Genomic DNA, 18776 nt, shown 5'->3' with positions numbered 1-18776 from the left:
ACAGATGTTAAATAACTGAGGAATGTCAACATACCAGCAGGAAGGCAATACATCATTCCCTCCTTTATGATAATAGCTGTAAACTATTTGAACTCAGGTTACAAAGATTATCTTGATTGTTGCACCATCTGAAGCCTTTCATTGTGAGTTTTATTACATACAAAAATGCAACCAAAAGGAGAAAAAAAAAAAGTTCAGAGGAGAAGAATAACTGCTGCAAAACTTTCCTAACTTGCTGCTACCTAACTGGTAACTGAAGCAACTCCCACAATACGTTGTTTTAGCCAGATTCAGAGTTCGAGAAAATCAAAGGTGACTGTCACAAACGGACTTTTCATCAACTGTAAGTGGAAATAAGTTTATGGGCACCTCTAGCACACAGAAAATGCAATAAACACAAAATGTCATTGCGTATGTCAGTGTAGTATGCCTTACTGACGTGACGCAGTCAGCATTGTAAGCCTTTCCACTTCCCTCTGCTAGGAAACACCTGCTGTTGCTCCAGTTCCACTGAATGGCAAAATTCCTGTTAGTGGCATTAGAAGTTGGGTCCGAAATTTTACCTGAGTATTGAGGAAGTTTTTTGTTTACGAAGTACATTTGTGTGTATTAGGCATGATTTTTAAAAATATTCGTACGCTTTATAATGCTTTAAACTACATTATATTGATAATCTAAATGTGTTTTAGAAGAAGGGTTATATCCTACTGGAACTATATTTTTACAGGAGAAATTACCTTTCTGTTTTGCAATATCTAAATTACCATGGATCCGTTGCTTTCTGACTTCCATTAATAAATGGAGACTAAGGGGTCAATAAGAAAATTACACAAATAAATAAATTGAATCTAAGGTTCTAATAGTGCATGTTGTAAGTACTAGTTAAATCTTGATTAGTGATGTAAATAGGTAGCTGGTTTCTTAGTCTTGTGTTGTGGATTTGCTTGTTTAGTGCCAAAGAAAGTTGTGCACTGGACCATTTTCCCGTGTGTGTCAGATGCCAAACTTGGAGTACTAAGGGCAAGTAAAATTGTCTTTCACTGTCAAGAAGAAAGGAAACGGCAGATTTTTTTTTTCCGTGTATAGTGACACAACTAGTTGTTACAGCTTAAAATTTTTTTCCCCTCTATTTTCCTCAAATTTTTTCTCCTTTTGATTTTCATTCCTGAAAATGTGGAATTTTTTTCCTGAGGTTACTGTAAGATCTCATGTCATATACTGCTGCTTGAGGTAGTATTTATGGTAGCTTCTGGCTTGCTTTTTTGCTGTTCCAGTGAATCTGCAGTGAATTTCTGTGTGCAGCTCTTTATATTAAAACCGTCTCCCTTCAGAGCACATCAATTCTTTCACATTAAGCTGTTTTGCAAATTATTTCTGATGTGTCTGCTATAAACATAAAGAAAATTTTCATTTTGTAGGAGTCACATGGTGAAACTTTTCCTGAAATGTTAATTTGAGAAAAGGCTACAGTTAATTGTATCTCATCACCCATCAGCATTTTAATTCGTGGAGATGAGGAATATCCTCCCTCTCCATTCTCGGTGGAGCAGCCACACCATTTCCAAAGCGTTGAACTGTTGTTGCATTCCTATTTTCTTTCATGAAGTTTCATGAATGCCTTAGGTTTCCAGTGTTTTCACAGGTACTGATAATGAAGCAATAGGGTAAGAAGTTATGGATTGTGTCAGAGCTTGATGTGACAAGGAGTGTTTGGTTGGTTTGGTTTGGGGTTGGTTTTTTTTAGTTTTTTTTCAAAGGAGGAAGACACAGAAGACTTGCTCTGACTTAAAAACGTTAGAGCGTAGCCCTGGGTTATTTTGGAGTAGGATGCTGAAATTGCCACTAGTAGATGTACTTGGAATCAATTCACAGAAGAGAGTATAAATCATAACATATCAGCTTCAAAAAAGCAGAGATGGGGCATACTCTGACTGCTTTAAGAAGCCTTCCAGCAAATGTATAGAAATAGCCGGATCTGTTGAGAACTATTTGCTGCTTTCCTGCCTCTGCGTTCATGTCAGGGAGATTCCATTATTGCTTTAGTCCTTGGCAAAACCTTCTAAGTCATCACAGGCATTTAAAGAGATGCATGATTTAACTGCTTGGTTGTGCTGTTGCCTGGCCCCTGCTCTTGTGCCTGCCGTAAGCAAACAAGTCCACATAAGTTTGCACTGAAAGGTGCGCTATGTGCACTTTTTTAAATTTTTTTATTTTTTTAAGATTCTGTGCCCTTCTGGGCAATGTTACAGTTTAAGATCGGAACTGGAGAAGGATACCTCACTAACACTCATGTCGCTCCTGCAGTGAGTAATAGGTTAATTTATACAGGGGGCGTGCAAACAGGAGAGATTGAGAGGCCCGTGTCAGAACAGGTAACACGACGGTGGTTTAGGTGTTTACATGGTCTTTGGGATATTAAAATTCCTGCTTTTGCTATAAAGAAGGAAGGTTCGTTGTTTGAAAGTTTCGGCGTTTTGTTTTTGTTTTTTACTTGGCCTGATGTAGAACGATAAAAATTTCCTTGAATCTCAATTTGTTGTGAGATAGTAAAATTACTTCCTGCGTGTCTTGGAACTTCCAGGAGGGGTTTCATCATCTGCCTTGTGTTTGTGACTAACATCTTTCTGAAATTTACCTACAGGTATTAATACTACTTCTTTAACTACTAATAGGTCAAATTACATCCAGGAAAGAATTTGTTTTCAGGAGCTAAATTATGTGGGTTAAATTACACTTTATCAACCTCCTTAAGATAATAAAGGGAAACAAACTTTTGCTTGTGCTTTGGAGAAAAAACAAACAAGCAAAGCTTTTAGTTTAATAGTGCAGATTCAGTGGAACAGCTATGGATGTCTGTTTTGGGGACTCCGGTCAGAGAAGTTCCTAAGCTTTTCATTTTTTTTCTTGCCTTTTGCCATTAGTAGTTGAACACATAGAGCAATTTTTGTGCTTCTGCCTTGAAGATAAAATGATAATTCACTGTTGAAAAAGCCACAAAAGAGTCGGTGAAGAGCACCCTGGCTTGAGCAAAGCAGGATAGATTGGGTTTTAGAAGAAGGCAGAAGGCAATGATAAATAGTAGAACGGTAGGAAGGAGTATCTGATGCCACAGATGAGCGTAATTCTTGGTTTGGAAACCCCTGTGCATGTCTTTCTGAGCAAAGAGTGAAATACCGTGTATGCTTTTGCCAGATTTAGCAGGTATTGGCAGCTGAACACATCCTTGCGGTGTCGGAGCGGAGGCAGCCTGGGCAGTGGAGTGGAAGTTCACACCCTGCCTGACCTCGGCGTAACTTATTCACCTTTGCATAACCCACATTTGCTCCCTGAATAAGCGTGGGTGTAAGCAAGTGCTTTTCATGCTTTGCTGAATTGAGGACTTAATGTCTTTTTACTGGTATCTGACACTCAGAGCGAATTGTGGGAACTCTCCCGTATTTCATTCAGTTTGCATAAGAAAGCAATGGTTGAGTTCTGGTTTTTGTTCTTTGAAGTGTTCTCTGCGTTTGAATTTTAATTTATACATCCTTGAGATGCCAGAAAGGCCAAAGGAGATGTTTCTGAGAGTGAACATCAACAGTTTTTCTTTTTCTTTTTTTTTTTAAAGGGGGGGAAGGTAATTTCTTGTCCCTCCGATTTCGTTGCTTGAGAACTTGTGACATGCATCAGTTGAATGAGCAAGGGCTAGGGGAGAATATACTAATCCACAACTGCAGAAGGGTTTTAGCTGAATCCACTGAGGGAAAGCAATTTGATTGTTGTTGTAAATGGAGTGATAAAAGGGAATTATAAAAGGAAAAATCACTGTAAAGGTTAGTGAATCCTTTCTGCTTGCAGCCAGCCAAAAGGAATGGGAGAGTTCTACCATTTGTGGTTTTAGAGCTAGGCTGGATAACAGTGCAGGAAGCAATAAATCCTGCTTTTTCATAAAGATGAACCTTGATAATGAGCATTACAATGCTGCGTGGCTCTGAGGCAATGACAGAGCTGTTGGGATTGTAGAAATCTTTACCAAGGACTCCTAAATCCAGTGCATCATCTCAGAACCTTGCGCTTGAATGCCCTTTTGATTCACTGTGCTTTGTCTCTACATGAAGACTCTGAAATCAAAGGGAGTGCTTTAATTTTAAACTTCCTGCAGTGCTACCCCAAGTTTTTGCTTTATCAGAACTAATACTGGTATTAGTGTTCTTTTGTGTTGGGTTTTTTTTTCCCTGAAGCTTAAATTAAGTGAGGAGCCAGTCTACAGCATGGCTTTTTTAAAAACTGTATTAGCGCAGATCTTATTGTCCTGAAGTTGCAGCTGTTTTCCCAGTGCTCATCTGTTACTCTCTTACTGGGTGCATGTTCCCCTCGGTACAGTGTGAATGTACCAACATTCTGCTTGCTCGTACGCTCCGTAGGTTTGTTACCGTGCTTAGTATTCTGCTATTCTGCAGGTAAAGTCACTCTGCTGAAGTGGTTAGGGTTTTATGGTAGGACAGAGCGCTAACACAGTCTCTTGGATTTTAGTAGTTGCCAACCAGATTAAAATATGAGGGATCTTCGCTTTGTTTCTGTCTTATTTTTAAAGTATTTTAGTCTCTGGCTTATTTTGTAATGCTTTCCTATACTTACCCGTTCCTCTATTTCCAGATTGAAATTGGAGGAGAGAAGAAAAGAGTTGGTACAGAAACTTGAAGAAACTACAAAGTTAACTACTTATTTGCATTCACAACTTAGGAGGTGAGGTTGTACTGCATGATGGAACGCTTGTTTTCAGCAACAGACTACTGAACCTTGCTGTCTAAGCTTCATTCATAGGTTTTTCTCTTAGCTGGAAGCTGAACAAAATTTGTTTAATGTTTAAGTAAGAAAATGCAAGTCTAATAGCTTCAAGCATTTTGCCACCACACAAACCTGGTGTACTTTTATAATTTCAGTAAGCACTCGAGACTGGATTGAATGGATTTTTTTGTGCAGCTTCTGTAATTAAGCAGGGAGACATTATTTTGCTTCTGTGTAAGTAAATAAATAAATCTGGAATTCTCTAATTGGTCATATCTCCAAAATTCTGTCATTGAGGAGACCAAATGGTTTCTCAGACTTCTGTCTAAAATTAGAACTATTAGAACTGTAGCCTTTATTCTGTGTAGTAACCGGAGAGGCTCAATGAGTACATGTATGCACGTAAATACTTCTGGGAATAGTTGATTCTGGTTTTATTCTTCCACACTGACTTATGCTTGCTGTCGACAGAGAAGTACCCTCAGCAGGATATTTTTTCCTGACTGTCATTGATTCAAAATCTGACTCTGGGTTTATGAAATTCATAGTGATAACAAAAAAGTAATCAGTTACAGCGACTGTGAACTCAGACTCATTGCTCTGATGGGAGTTCTCATATTTAATGATACATGTAACTGGTCCTAGGGAAGAGTTTCTCTCACTTCTGGACTGTACCCTGGACTACCAAACCAGTTATGTTTACTTAGAAATGTTTTATTATATTTATTTAGAAATGTCCATTATGTTTATTTAGAAAATCCTGAATTTGGTCAAACTCCACGCATATCGCGGTGGGACACGCCAATGAGGCACTGCATTAACGTTTACCAATTCTCTTAAAAATCAAAATGAGGCTTTAAGAGGAAGAATGTTTTTAAGCGTTCTGTAAAGGCCCTCTCGCAATCAGTCATGCCATCCTACTCCTGGGATCCAGGCTGGCTTAGCCATTTCAGACATCTGAGCCAGATCCCATGAACCGCATCTTTAAATAACTTCTTATTTTTGTGCTCTTGTTTGTTGGGACTTGTGGGTCTTTCTATCCTGCTAAAGGCAGTTTTCTAATCCAGCGGCAAAATTTTTAAAGTCGATAGCTTTGTTCAGTAAAGGTCTCTTCAGTGTTTGGGCCGTGATGATGTGCAGGTTGGGCATGCTGATCTGAGCCAAGTATGGCTGCTTAAAAAACATAATGCCCCAAGCAGCATTCAGTTGTAAATAGTTATAGCGCGGCTCCCGTCAATCTTATCTCTCCTTGTACCGTTTTGTGCTGGTTTAGTTCAGTAACATCAGCGTGTTTGTGCTTTCTTTGCAGCCTCTCGGCTAGTACGTTATCTGTGTCTTCAGGGAGCAGTTTGGGATCTCTGGCATCCAGCCGGGGATCTCTGAACACGTCGAGCAGAGGGTCGCTAAACTCGCTCAGCTCCACGGATCTCTACTACAACCAAGGCGATCAAATAACAGATTTGGACTATCAGTATAAACTTGACTTCATATTGCAAGAAAAAAGTAGTTACATTCCTTCGGGGCCTATCACCACTATTCATGAAAATGAAGTGGTCGGTTCCCATGGGAGACTGGGTTACAGGGACTCTCCTTCAGCTGCAGACCACCCCAAATTGACTGAACCTCCCAAATCTGTGACATCGCTTTCTTCCAGATCGTCGCTGTCCTCCTTGTCCCCCCCAGGCTCCCCTTTGGTTTTAGAAGCTGCGTTTTCAGGGTCGGCTCAAAATTCCCCTCTGCATCACCTCACTGCGGACTTTGAAGACTGCGACCTTTCGGGTGATTTTGCAGGCATTAGTCTCTGTGAGAACCAAATGTTATTGGACTCTGAGGCCAGAGCAGGATCTCGGATTCCTCCAGATGATAAAGATCTTAATGAAGGCATTAGGCAGCCTCTGCCTTCTCTACATGAAGGAAGTTCAGGTAATAAAAAAATATAATGTCAAATGTATGTGTTACATGAAAATTTTGCACTAACAGCTGGCTCTTGAATGGGGAAGTACCTGGCGTAATTGAAGGGTATCTTGATGGGCGTGCATTTGCCCTGGTGGGCAGTCAGTCGTTCTGAGGGAGCAGAAACTTCTAGTTTTGGGTGCAGAGAGCTGTGATCACCCCGATTCCATTTACATTTTTCAGTAGCTATCTCAGAAGGAAAGTTCTTGTATTGCAGACTCTGTCATGAAAAACGAACAGAAAAACCTAAAGCTGGATCTTGAAGACACAGATGGATGGTGTTCCTAGGTATTGTCAGGAATGTATGGGGATAGAGCGAAAATACCCTTTGCTGGTTTTTGGGAACTTGAAATCAGGTACTTTGTTTCTCACTGTAAAATAAGTTACAAACTGACATCCTTAGGAAAAGAGATTTCTGGAGTTAAGAGTTGGAATTTTTATGTGTGTGTGTATATCTAGTTATTTGAACCCGCTGTCACTGAAAGAGCTGCAATTCATTTTATATGTGAGTTGGGAAAGACAAGTGACCACATGCCATATAAGTTACAGTGATTTCTCCCCATTTTTAACATGGATTTTGTAGCTTTTAGCTTCTTATCCATCCGAGTTAGAACAGAGCTCCTGAGCTAGTCTAGCTCCCCGTGCAAACTTCCAAAAGGATGGGTCATCTCATCCTAAAACATACATCCCTGTAAGGAAGATGGGGTGAATGACCCTGTGAGTTATCAAGGTATCCTTAGTAACTAGCTGACTTTGAGGTGGCTGAATTAAGTGTAATGAATTTTACTTCTCATTTGCAGTAAAAGCCATGCAACGTATTTAGTCGTCTTATATTGTCAAAGCCTTTGGCAGTGTCAGAACTTCAAAAATCCCAGCTGTCAAGAATTGATGGCTTGTCCTCACTTTTAGAGCATTGACTTTGCTGCCTTTTGTTGGGGCTGACAGCATGTTGTGCTTTCTCTGCACATTTATTGACTTTTTCTAGTGTCATTCTGTGTCATTGTCTTCAAGTGTGTTGCAAACCATTTGTGTGTTCATGTTACGCAAGGGCTCTGGTTTTCCAAGGAAGATGTGAGGGAGCCTGATTTCCATTAGTGCTGAGCCTATTTGAGACTGGATCAGCACCTACTGTACCCAGCTCCGCGTTTCTCAGCCTGAGTTGGTAGCAAAGCAGCTAACTAAGGAATCCGGGTCTCTTAGAATAAGAATAAATACAGCCTAGCTCCAGAGAGTGCAGAGTGCATTGCCCAGATTTGTTGCTAAGCTTGCAGCCTTGTGCTTGGAGTTTGCTAGTTTTTAGTAAAAGTACCTGGACATAATGATACAGACATATATTTTAATGAGAAATTTGCTTTTATTTATTTTTTTATATATATATACACGTATATATGTAAACAAATAAATATATAAAGGAATTTTTGTAACTTCTGTTGGCTAATTAGATTAGTTTAGTGTGATACTGTAGTAATTTCGATATTGACCAGAAAAAAAATGTATGGTACACTGGGAGGCAGGGGGGACTCTGTTCAACTGTGCAGAAAGAAAAAAAGAAACGGCCTGATGTCCTAATGGTCTGAACCTGTGAAATGCAAAGTAGAAATACATGGAAAGGGACTCGGGGGGAAGGGGGTAATTTTGTCCTTCGTCTTTTCAGTATAGTGGAACACAGTCGTTATTTTGCTTTAGAGCTTTTTTTTGTTGTTTTTGCTTTAGAGCCATATATAAAAGATGGAAAAAAAATAATTAATTTTTCTGCCCATATTTCAGCAGCATATCCTTCCCAAATTAACAACAACTTTCAGTCTGTCTGTCTTTGTGATCCACCTGCAACTCATGTAGGCTGAGAACTGGATTTAAGATGGTTTGGAATTTGGGAACGCATAGGGCTATGAGGAATCAGAACTATTTTTAAAAATGTATCTCTTTAGATCATTATTTTCAGAAGCATCATGTTGTTGTCTAACATTTTTGAGCTTATTTGAGGACCTGCTATTCTGGATAGTGTCAGGGTGTCTTTTAAGTCTGTAAGTAGTTATAATTTTAAAATATAAATCCATCCTGTGATTTCTTCATACTGACACTTCCTTGTGTAGGGCCATATATATGATACAAATTATCTTTGAGTCTGTATTAAGACTGCCAAAACAAGCACTCAGATTTTGAAAAGGCAGATATTAATTAATTATGCTGCAGTACCTCGTGTCCACAGTAAAATGGGCTTCGTGGTGAGGCTTCAGTACATCAGCAGTGAGACACAGACCTGGGCTTGGTTGAGTGTTTCTGCTCCAGCTTCATTCCTGGGACTGCCGCGATGCTGAATGGGAAGGTTTTCAACAAACTCAACCGGAGGCTTAAAACCTGCATGGAAAATTTCAGCCCACACACTTAAGTTTTACAAGACTACAAATCTGAATTAACCTTGGAGGTTAATCAAATCTGAATTAACTTGGAGGTAGATAAACATACCTGGAGACAGTAGAGCTGGTATTTTCATGTAATGCTCTGCCTTGGCTCTTTAGATGCAGCTCTCACCTGCTTCTCCGTCTCTGACTTTGCCGTACAGGTGAACCATACAGATATTTGCTCCTCTGCACATGTCCCTGCTGTCAGAAACCAAGTTGGAATATCATGTAGTTCTTCCACAGTCAGTCTCTGTCATTGTCAAAGTCAATTCAGGCTGCTGTGGTAATTCCTAAGGGTAATCAATAAATCATGTCATCACCTTCACCCCTCACGTGGTGGGGGGGAAGGGAAAGAGCACTTCATCATCAAGGAAAAAGCATTCCTACTGCCATAAATAAAAGCACAAATGCAGCGATCAATCATCTAATCCGAAGCCTTACATTTTAAACATCTTAACAAGATGTAAAGTCATGATTCAGGTGGGGACGATAATGCATAACCAATGCCCTCACCCCTTGGCAGATGGAAGTACCGCATAGGGCCTCAACTCACTGTGCTGCAGAACGTGGCTTTCCGCAATGCTGCTGCTTCACCGCGTGACGCTAGCGTATGAATGCGAGTGGAAGATTAAAGCTAAGTAGTTGTTGATAGTAAAGAGAACTGTAGCATAAAAAGTTTTTGATGCTAGTAAGCCAGAGGGGATTTTTCATTTCTAGCAGTTTTATCACTGGGAAGAGGGCGTCTGTCTGACTTCTGAATATTTAATAAACAGTCGGCAATCACTTCGCAGGTAGCCGAAGTGTTACTACGGTGCAGAATGTGAACACTGCAAATACAGGTTTAAAGATCAGGATAATGAGGGTTAATAATGAAGATAATGAAGGATAATAACTAGCTCAACAGATAAGGGTGATGGTAGGAGCCTGTATCTCCGGGAAGGAATAATAGCTGTACATTTTCAAGTTCATCAGTTTGGTTATATCCCTAGCCAGAATATGTGGTAACAGCAGTACAGTCTCGGAATGTTTAATGACGTGGAACAAAACTACTCTGTGATACTCAGTTCAGGGTCACCGCTTTCAACTTGACAACTTTTTAAGCTATGCGCTTCTCTCTTTCTGACTATTAATCTGTTGGATTAATTTTCATTCTTCTTTCTTTTTGTAGGCGTTGACTTACCGCGCAGAACGGCTACTCACCTGCTTGAGGAGAAAACAGCTTGTGTATCTGCTGCCGTGTCCGATGAGTCTGTAGCTGGAGACAGTGGTGTATATGAAGCTTCTGTGAAACAGTAGGTTTGAGAAATGCTGCAAGTCTTTCCACCAAAAATTTAAATATATCTATAAGCAGTTATATAATACCAGCATAAGCAGTTTATCCGTCTTGCCTTTTCTATAAATATTTTGTCCTTTCATATTGAAAGGAAGGCACATTTGCCAAACAGTGAAGTTTGATTGCTTTTTTAAGCTAACAGATTTGTATTACAGTGCTTGTATAATTTGGCTGAGTAGCATTAATATGCTACCTTCTAATCTGGGGTTTTTTTCTTGCTAGAAGTTTTCCTAGGAAAAAAGCTGTATTTAAACTAAACAGCTTCTGCCATGGGGCTGCATTGACTCTGCTCAGAGTGACTCTTGTTACTTCTTGTTTTGTTTAGATGCAATCTTAAGATCACACAGCATTTTGCTTGAGTATTTTCTTTTTAAAAAAAGATGATATGGGAAAGAGAAGAAAATCCTCAGTTGTAATGTTGGTATAAAAATAATCCAGGTTAGCGTTTAATATTCATGCTTCACAGGATACAATAAATGTATTTGCTGTTGCTACTTTTTCTACAGAATTAATTCTGTGGAAATAATTATTTCTACAGAATTAATCATAGTAGTTCATATAGCATTGTCTATTTTCTGGCAGTGGAACAATGAACTTCAGACTGCATAACAGAAGACTATTGCAAGCTGTGAGAGAAACTAAAATTTTTATTTTCCACCTCAGTTTTGGCAAGTTCTTCACATTTAAGAACTTTATGTTCTTTTGGATATTTGGAGAGATGTTTTAGCAGGATGCTTACAAAGACATAGATGTGTGGCTTCTATTGCCAGGCCAAATGCTTTTCTATTAGGACAGGAAAAGGTGCATTATGGTATCATAATGGGTTTTATTGGCCTCTGATAAAATTATTTCTACTTGTCAAGTTTTTCACAAATTAAAAGGTAATAAAATAGATGAGGCCAAATAAAAAAGCTGAAATACAAAAGGAATTTCTCCGAAGTGTTATAATGGTCATTCAACCTCATCTTAGCTCATGGACCCATATTTCACCCTGAACTCTGAATGTTGGTATTAGTTTGCTCCATGTCTTCAGTTAGACCTAATGCAACTTTCTCAGGCTGAAATTAACTCCCATCTATTAAAAACTCAGCCTTCACTTGAGCGAGTGGCTGAGAGTGTGTGTCTTGGTTCAATAACCATTGTTGTCTTTTGATATTGTTTCCGTTCTGAGCTGCTGTGATCAAAACTTATCCTCTGCTCTAGCTATAAGCCCAGTGAATAGAAATGAACAGGCACTGGACCAAAAGCCGTGGATGTTCTGTGGAGCAAGTCTTTAGCTGCCCTCTCCAGTGGCTGCGAGTGGCGGGGTAGATGGACAACAGAACAAGTTCCTGTCGTCTTCCTGTCTTTGCTCATGAAAAGACACAAGACGACAGTTGCATCCCCCAAGTCTGTGTACAAAAGGAAACTATTGCCGTTTGTGCAAGCTGAGATTTACAGACACTAGTTGTTCCGTGATAGCTCCAGGTGTGGAGACTCTTAATTCTTGCTGAGCAGGAAATAGTGAAGAGGTAATGAGTGTCTCTGTGTGAGTTGCTTATGTTTAGTAGAAGCGTCTTTATGAACACGGTGTGTGGAATAACTTACAATTTGCCAGCATGCTCCTGAAGTTACAGTTCAGTGATTGATTTCTACCGTATAGACCAGTCCTTTGTACTGAGGAATTTAAGGCAGGGGAGGAGATAAATACACCCTATCAAATTAGCCATCAGTCAGGAAATGAACAGTAAAAAAGAAACCTCTAAATGCAGAGCCTCAAAATAATGCTGTCATGGCTTGATGAGGCGTGGGATGTCTGTGTCATTCTCCACATTTCCTTCTTGACATTTCCTATCTTGATCTTGTTTATTGATCCCACCAGTCTAGTTTTAAAAATCAATGAAATGCGTTAATACCACATCTTCACTCAGACCTCCCGGAAAATGACTGGAAATTATTTTGCCACATGGATTCTCTATAATTCCATTCAACGCTAGAGTTGCTTTTCAGCTGCAAGACTTGGGTCCCTTTGGTTCCTTGAATGCTTCTGAAAACAGACTCGGAGGAAAGATGCTTCTTGTTTGCACAGAAGCCTCTTTATTTTACAGAGCTGCTGCTTCTCAAATATTCTGCAAAGCAGTATTTCATACCTAGTTTATGCGTGGTCTGATGTTTGTTAGAAATTTTAATTTCTAATTTTGTATTCAGGGAGGTAAAGAAATACTAAGTATGTATAGGAAAATGTCATGAGTTTTTCTCTTGCCTGTTAGTCTGTCCTGCTTCAGTAATCAGCCTGAGGCCTTTCCAGCTCGTTACTGGGGTTGACAAACTGTTCAGGCAGCGACGGCCTCTAAAAGAGGCATTGCCGTTGTGTAGGCTCTGAAATTCTCATTTGGGGTGCACACTGTAATTAAATCAGCCTGTTTAGGAGAATGGATATACGTTCTGTGTATGCATGCCTGAAAGCAAACTATAACTTTCCTAAATTTGAGCATTTGCCTGTCTGCCCTAGACCAAATGAAGCCGAGGACATTGTGTATAGTGAAGATGATGCAGCAACTCTAGAGGCTGCCCAGGTACAAATAGGACTCAGGTAAGTGACCAGCAAAGGGAATATTTCTGTTCATACATAAATGCAAATAGTAAACTTCCTTCATGTTGTCCTTTCTTTACCAGATATGACCACGGCAATTCAAGTTTTGTGATAATCATAGTACGGCTCAGAAATCTTCCAGCATTCTCTGTCCCCCTCGGCGCTAAAGTGTAAGTCAATCACAGAGCAGTAGTGTTGAAATAGGAGCATATAATAACAAATTGTACAAATTCTCCAAAGGAACGGATTGATTTACTGCTTAACAGCACTAAAATATGTATAGAGCTTTTCAAACTGTAGTCGTACTTAGCTTTTCCATATTCCAGCAATGCTGCGAGAAAAAGAAGTTATCAGGAAATTTGCACGTTCCACTGAAGTGGAACAAAAAGGATTTTTTTAAATGATGCTTCATTTAGTGTTTTTAAACATTCTGTAGCTTTGTGAGTGCAGAGCAGCTATTCTGTAGTTACTAAAAACATTGCTTTGATACTTTGCTGTTCTTTCAGCTCAGAATGTTGTCTTTTTACATTTATGTGGCATTTTGCTGTAAAATTATGTTAAAATAATATGTGTCTTTTAAGTGAGCTTTTAAAGGTAGGGGGCAATTTGATATATGGCAAGTGGACGAGCACAGCTACACTGAGATCCAGCTGGAGCTTGGAGGTCTGTTAAGAATTAGTTGCTGTGTTGAATTGGACAGGGAAAGTCTAAAAGTAATTACAGTGGAAACGGTATGTGGGAAATGAACAAAAGTGCCTGAATAAGAAAATGTTACCGCTGAGATTCTAATCCAAAACTCTCGTCCGTACAAATAAGTACAGCTTGCCTTGGCTCCTTGGGGACACTTGAACTTCAGCGAGTTTTTTACAGACTGGAAAGCTATCTTAAACTGGGGAGAAGCTCAGTAAGATTAGAGTAGAACATAATCAAGCCTTGGAAAATTTGGTTTCCTCAGTGGTTCCCTTCCCCCTGTCCCCCATCACCTTGAATTTGATTGGCAGATCAGTAGGAAGCCACTGAATATGGAAGGGATGTACAGGGATACAGGCCTGGGTGCTGCTTCCATTTTTCTGTTTGTTTTTGTCTGGTTTTAATAACAAATGGCTGTCTGCTGCCGTCCTTCCTTCTCTGACCCCCGTCTTTCCCCTGCTGACCTTCCAAGTCCACTAGCGTTTAGCACAAGAATATAGAAAAACTATAGAAGAATAAATTGACACAGCTGAGAGGAAAAGTAGATAATAAAGAATATAGAAAGAATGTCAACAATACATTCAGTAAGATAAAGTTAGGTCATAGCTGGCAATTTTTTAGGAATTAAAATATGCAGTTGTAATTAGTAGCCAGGCATCTTCAGTGCAGAAGTCCAGACCTGCTGCCGCTAAAACGATTTAATAAAACTAAAGCTACCCAAAACAAGGAGGAAGAAAGGACAGAGTAAAGGAAGGACCTTGCAAATAGCATTTTTTTCTGTCACTTGCCGTTGTGTGCATATATTTATATACTGTACAGATATGAACGATGATAAAAATTGGGTCTGGAAGATGATGCTGTGTTATAACTGTATTTTCTAGAACATGAAATTAGACAGACTAGTACTTTATTGAACCTTTACACAGAGGAATAGATTTGACATGAAGTCTTTACTGATACCTGTTTCCACACCGTTTGTAAAAGCTGTTCACTTTTATGGCAGGTAGAGCCAGACGAATACTTATTAATTGCATCAGGATCATTTTTTCATCAGTTGAGAACTCATAGGTTTGTCACAGCAAAATCTGAGGCATTAGTTGACTTTTTAACTTTTTAAATTAAAACGAAATAAGCACTCCTGTAAAACAGAGCCAGTGAGCAGTTTATCTTTTCCTTCTCTGTTTACCCCTCATTCTGATCTGACGCCAATACATCGGCTAACAAAAAGAAATGAACCACCTTTTTAAACATACTTTTAATATACTTTATCTTCTATTCCTGCCTCTTTCCTAGACGTTTTCGAATTGCTTAATCTAATAAAATGGCTGTTTTACTGGGATTACATTATGCTACCACTTAATTTGGGGATTGGGTTGTCAAAATGCTGGATACCTGTTATCCAAGCTATACATCGGAACCAAACAACTTAGATCTTAACTTTTATCCCAAGAAGCTTGGCATCATTGGGGAATAAAGGCTATGCCCAAACTCAAATTTCTCACAGACCTAACTTCTTTTCATTTAATTAATGTAAAACTTAAGTTTTTAATAATAATAACAACAGTATATATGAAGTAATTACCAGAAAATATAGCAATTGTACTGTAAATCTGGGGACAACGGGTGTTTTCCAGAATAATTTTCTTTGGCTCACTTTTTCTTCTTGCTTTAGCTAGCTTCGTTGCATTCTATTCTACAATGTCAATTATATTTAAAGCAAATAGCAGAAATAGGCGAATGCATCGACACAGAAAAGACATAAAACAATTACTGTGCTCGTGCATGTCTGTGAGAAGCTGTGCGATAGGTAAATAACGTGTACAAATTGCATTAGGAATGTCTTTATCAAGCTTCTACTAAAGCAAGAGCTGCAGGTTAGCAAATAGTACCTTTATCCACGTCGCAGCCATTCATATTTGGTCTATAAAAAAATGCATCTGCGTAACAACTTTGAGTTATTCCCTGTACTTAAGTTTAGCCTTGCAGGATGCAGTCTTCTAAGTCTTGCTTAATATATTATGAATTGATCTTAAGCAGTTATGGGCCTAGCTACTTTTGTCCTCGTTTTTCTTAGTTTTCTGGTTTCTTTGGAGTTTTTCTTTTGTTTCTTTCTTTAAAAGATGTCACTGCTTTTCAGTGCTGCACACAGCTACTTTTGTCCTCGTTTTTCTTAGTTTTCTGGTTTCTTTGGAGTTTTTCTTTTGTTTCTTTCTTTAAAAGATGTCACTGCTTTTCAGTGCTGCACACAGCGTTCTAAGAGTTTAATTTTTACATCCACCTAAATTTTTCTCATTTTTTTAAAAATTAACATGAAGATCATGTTTCCTCCCATCTGTGACATGATCCTCAGTGTTCACAGTACTAAACCAGAGGATAAATTTGGATAGAGACAGAAATAGCTACCTCTCTTGCTCTACTACCTTCCCAGGCACAAAAATTCCTTTTTTGGGAAATGTTTGTGCAAGGGGCAGGAGGAGTTTCTCACTCCTCTCTTTCACCTCTTTTTCCGTTCCACCTCTTGATGTGTTGCTGTTTCATTTTTCTTGCTCTGCAGTCGATGGGGTCAACTTCTGTCGCGCGTCACCAGCAAATGCTGGTTTAAATACAGGTAAAGATTTTGTTTTGTTTCTGGCAGGTATATTAGAGTAGCAGTACTTCCATCCTCAACGGATATCAGCTGTCTGTTCCGCACAAAAGTTCATCCTGCCATGGAAACCATTTTATTCAACGAGATATTCAGAATAGCCATTGCCCAAGTAACGCTGCTACAGAAGATGCTGAGAGTAGACGTTTGTGCTGTGGGTAGAAGTCGTCGGGAAGAATGCTTGGTATGCAGTTTTATTTCTGGCTTATTTTTGGCACGCGTTTGTTTATAGTGTCCCTTCTTATTTTGATGGTCAAGGCTGCTAAAATTCCACAGCCCTTGGAGACAAACTGAAGCATAACTTGGTTGTTGCTATGGTACTTAAAATACTACCTTTCTCTGAATTTCCTGGTACAGAATCTCATCCTGGATGGAAGTTTTAGGAGCTGTTTTGATAATTCTAACACTGCGTTGCCTTAACCCTTTAATTACAGATTAATATTCCATCTTTGCAGCTTATACATTAAAAAAAAAACCATAAGCTTCATTGCAACATTACTCTAACACTACATTTTTTAAAGGAAAAGCTGAATAAGAGCAACATACGTCCAAAAGAAAAGCAAACCCTCATTATCACAACTCCTCACAAAGAACAAACTAAATTACGTTTTTGCACATTGTTGTAGATTGTATGATGTCCACCTTTTTAGTCTTTATGATCTGTAGAAATAATAAAAAGGCATGACATTCATAGACGAGCCTGTTGGAAACTGGCACTTTCTAAATTTTGTTGTTAATTGTTGTCATCACCTAATTAGTGATGCTTCATTTACTTTCAAATTGCTTTTGCACGGTCTGGTAGAACTCAGTTTAGTTTTTCACCGTGAGTCTGGACGAGATTTTTAGTTACAACACACTGAAGAGATGCTGGAATCTGGTGGGGTTCATCAGCCCAGACCACTGGGATCAGCCTCTCGCTTTCAAAGGTGTAGAATTTAACTTAATTCCTGGGGAGTTTGTTGGCCTTTTTCAGTATGTCAGAGGTTTCCTCTCAGGTAAGGGAAGGGCTGCAGAACAGAAATGCAACAGATGCAGGATGCAAAGATGAAGAAAAAACCCAACAGAAAAAAAACAAAAACAAAACCCCAACCACCAAAGACATAAAGGTTAATCACAAGATGAGAAGAAAGTGTTGGGAGTATCACCCGTGGCAGAAAGCCCTGGGCAACGTGACCAGAGTCTTGGCAAGAGCTGCGTGTGCAGCCCAGTCGCTGTGCAGATGATTTGGAGGATTTTCATCTCCAAGGCACAGCCCAAACACGAGTATTTCCTAACTTTTCCCAGAGTTGCCAACTCAGCGGGTGTCAGTGCTTGTCCAGATGAAAGGGTTTCTTAATCTTTTTTACAATCTTTTTATCTGCTTCTTCACTGGTTAGAGCAAACAAGGTCATCCGTTATTGTTTGCCGTATTGATAATTTTTGTGGTGGAACAACTGAAAAATTGACTGAAACTTGATGTTCCATGAGTTGATGCTGCAGGTTTCATTGACGCGGTTTTTCATTACTGAATGCAACAGAAAGCAGACGTGTGCATTCCAGTGATATAGCGGGGTTTGTGTCTGTGCACGTGGGGAGAAATTCCGCAGACTTAAAGAAAAAGATGGCAGAATGGACAATAAGAAGTACTTCTATTTGTTCGTTTTAACTAGAAGTGGAGGGAGATAGAAAATTGTACAGTTAAAAAGGGAATTAAGATTCATGTCAAATTTGTGCTGCCTATTCTATGTGATAAATCCTGTAGAACTTATTTTCATCTGTCTTGCAGGAAAAAAAAAAAAGTAAATATTTTTCTTCCCCTTTCGTATTTTGTGCAGGCTGGGACTCAGATCAGTCTGGCAGATTTATCATTTTCCGATGAGGCTTGTGCTCTGTGGTACAACCTGTTGCCTTGCAAGCAAATTCCTGGCAAAAAACCCAAGGAACAAAATGAAGAATCCACGTTTCTGTTAAGCAAACAGTCATCAGACTCATTGGACTTGGTGAGCAATGTGTTGGCTATTACTGTAATGGCAAGGGAAAAGCCACGGACTCTAATTGTGGTGTTTTATTGTGGTTGCTTGAATACGTGAGTTGTCCTCCGCTGAAGGTGCAAGGCCCTGTTCTCTTGTGGGCGCTTTGGTCTGTAGAGCGTGTGTGAGTAGGTCCTGTGGGGGCTTCAGACTCGATAGCAAGTGTGGATAGGGCTGATGCTTCTTACTGGGATACCAAATTGTACTCCAATTTGAAACACTTCAGCTGTGTTTCATTTTAAAAAGAATGTTATTGAAGAGCTTCCTTAGGTTTACCATTGATTTTCACATGCACACATTAAAAATTGCTATTTGTTTAATTATTGGAATTTGCATACTTAAAGCCATTGCACAGAAAATGCTGTTTACGCAAAACATACTAGTTCTTCTGGTTAAATAAGCTTTT

General features: G+C 39.3%; 1 protein-coding gene across 1 annotated transcript in view; it reads left to right on the top strand.

Annotated features, from left to right (window-relative positions):
- The window catches only part of WWC2 (WW and C2 domain containing 2), a 105505-nt gene that overhangs the window by 71060 nt on the left and 15669 nt on the right, over positions 1-18776 (top strand). The window contains exons 10-16 of the mRNA XM_063335566.1: positions 4636-4725; positions 6077-6690; positions 10291-10414; positions 12947-13027; positions 13111-13197; positions 16353-16545; positions 18176-18340. Of these exons, the coding sequence (XP_063191636.1) occupies positions 4636-4725; positions 6077-6690; positions 10291-10414; positions 12947-13027; positions 13111-13197; positions 16353-16545; positions 18176-18340 (1354 nt within the window). The remainder of the gene's footprint in view (positions 1-4635; positions 4726-6076; positions 6691-10290; positions 10415-12946; positions 13028-13110; positions 13198-16352; positions 16546-18175; positions 18341-18776) is intronic.

This window comes from Chroicocephalus ridibundus, chromosome 5 (assembly GCF_963924245.1).
Source record: "Chroicocephalus ridibundus chromosome 5, bChrRid1.1, whole genome shotgun sequence".
Lineage (NCBI taxonomy): Eukaryota > Metazoa > Chordata > Aves > Charadriiformes > Laridae > Chroicocephalus > Chroicocephalus ridibundus.
The sequence above is the reverse complement of the archived record's forward strand: the minus strand, read 5'-3'. Positions and strand labels throughout refer to the sequence as shown.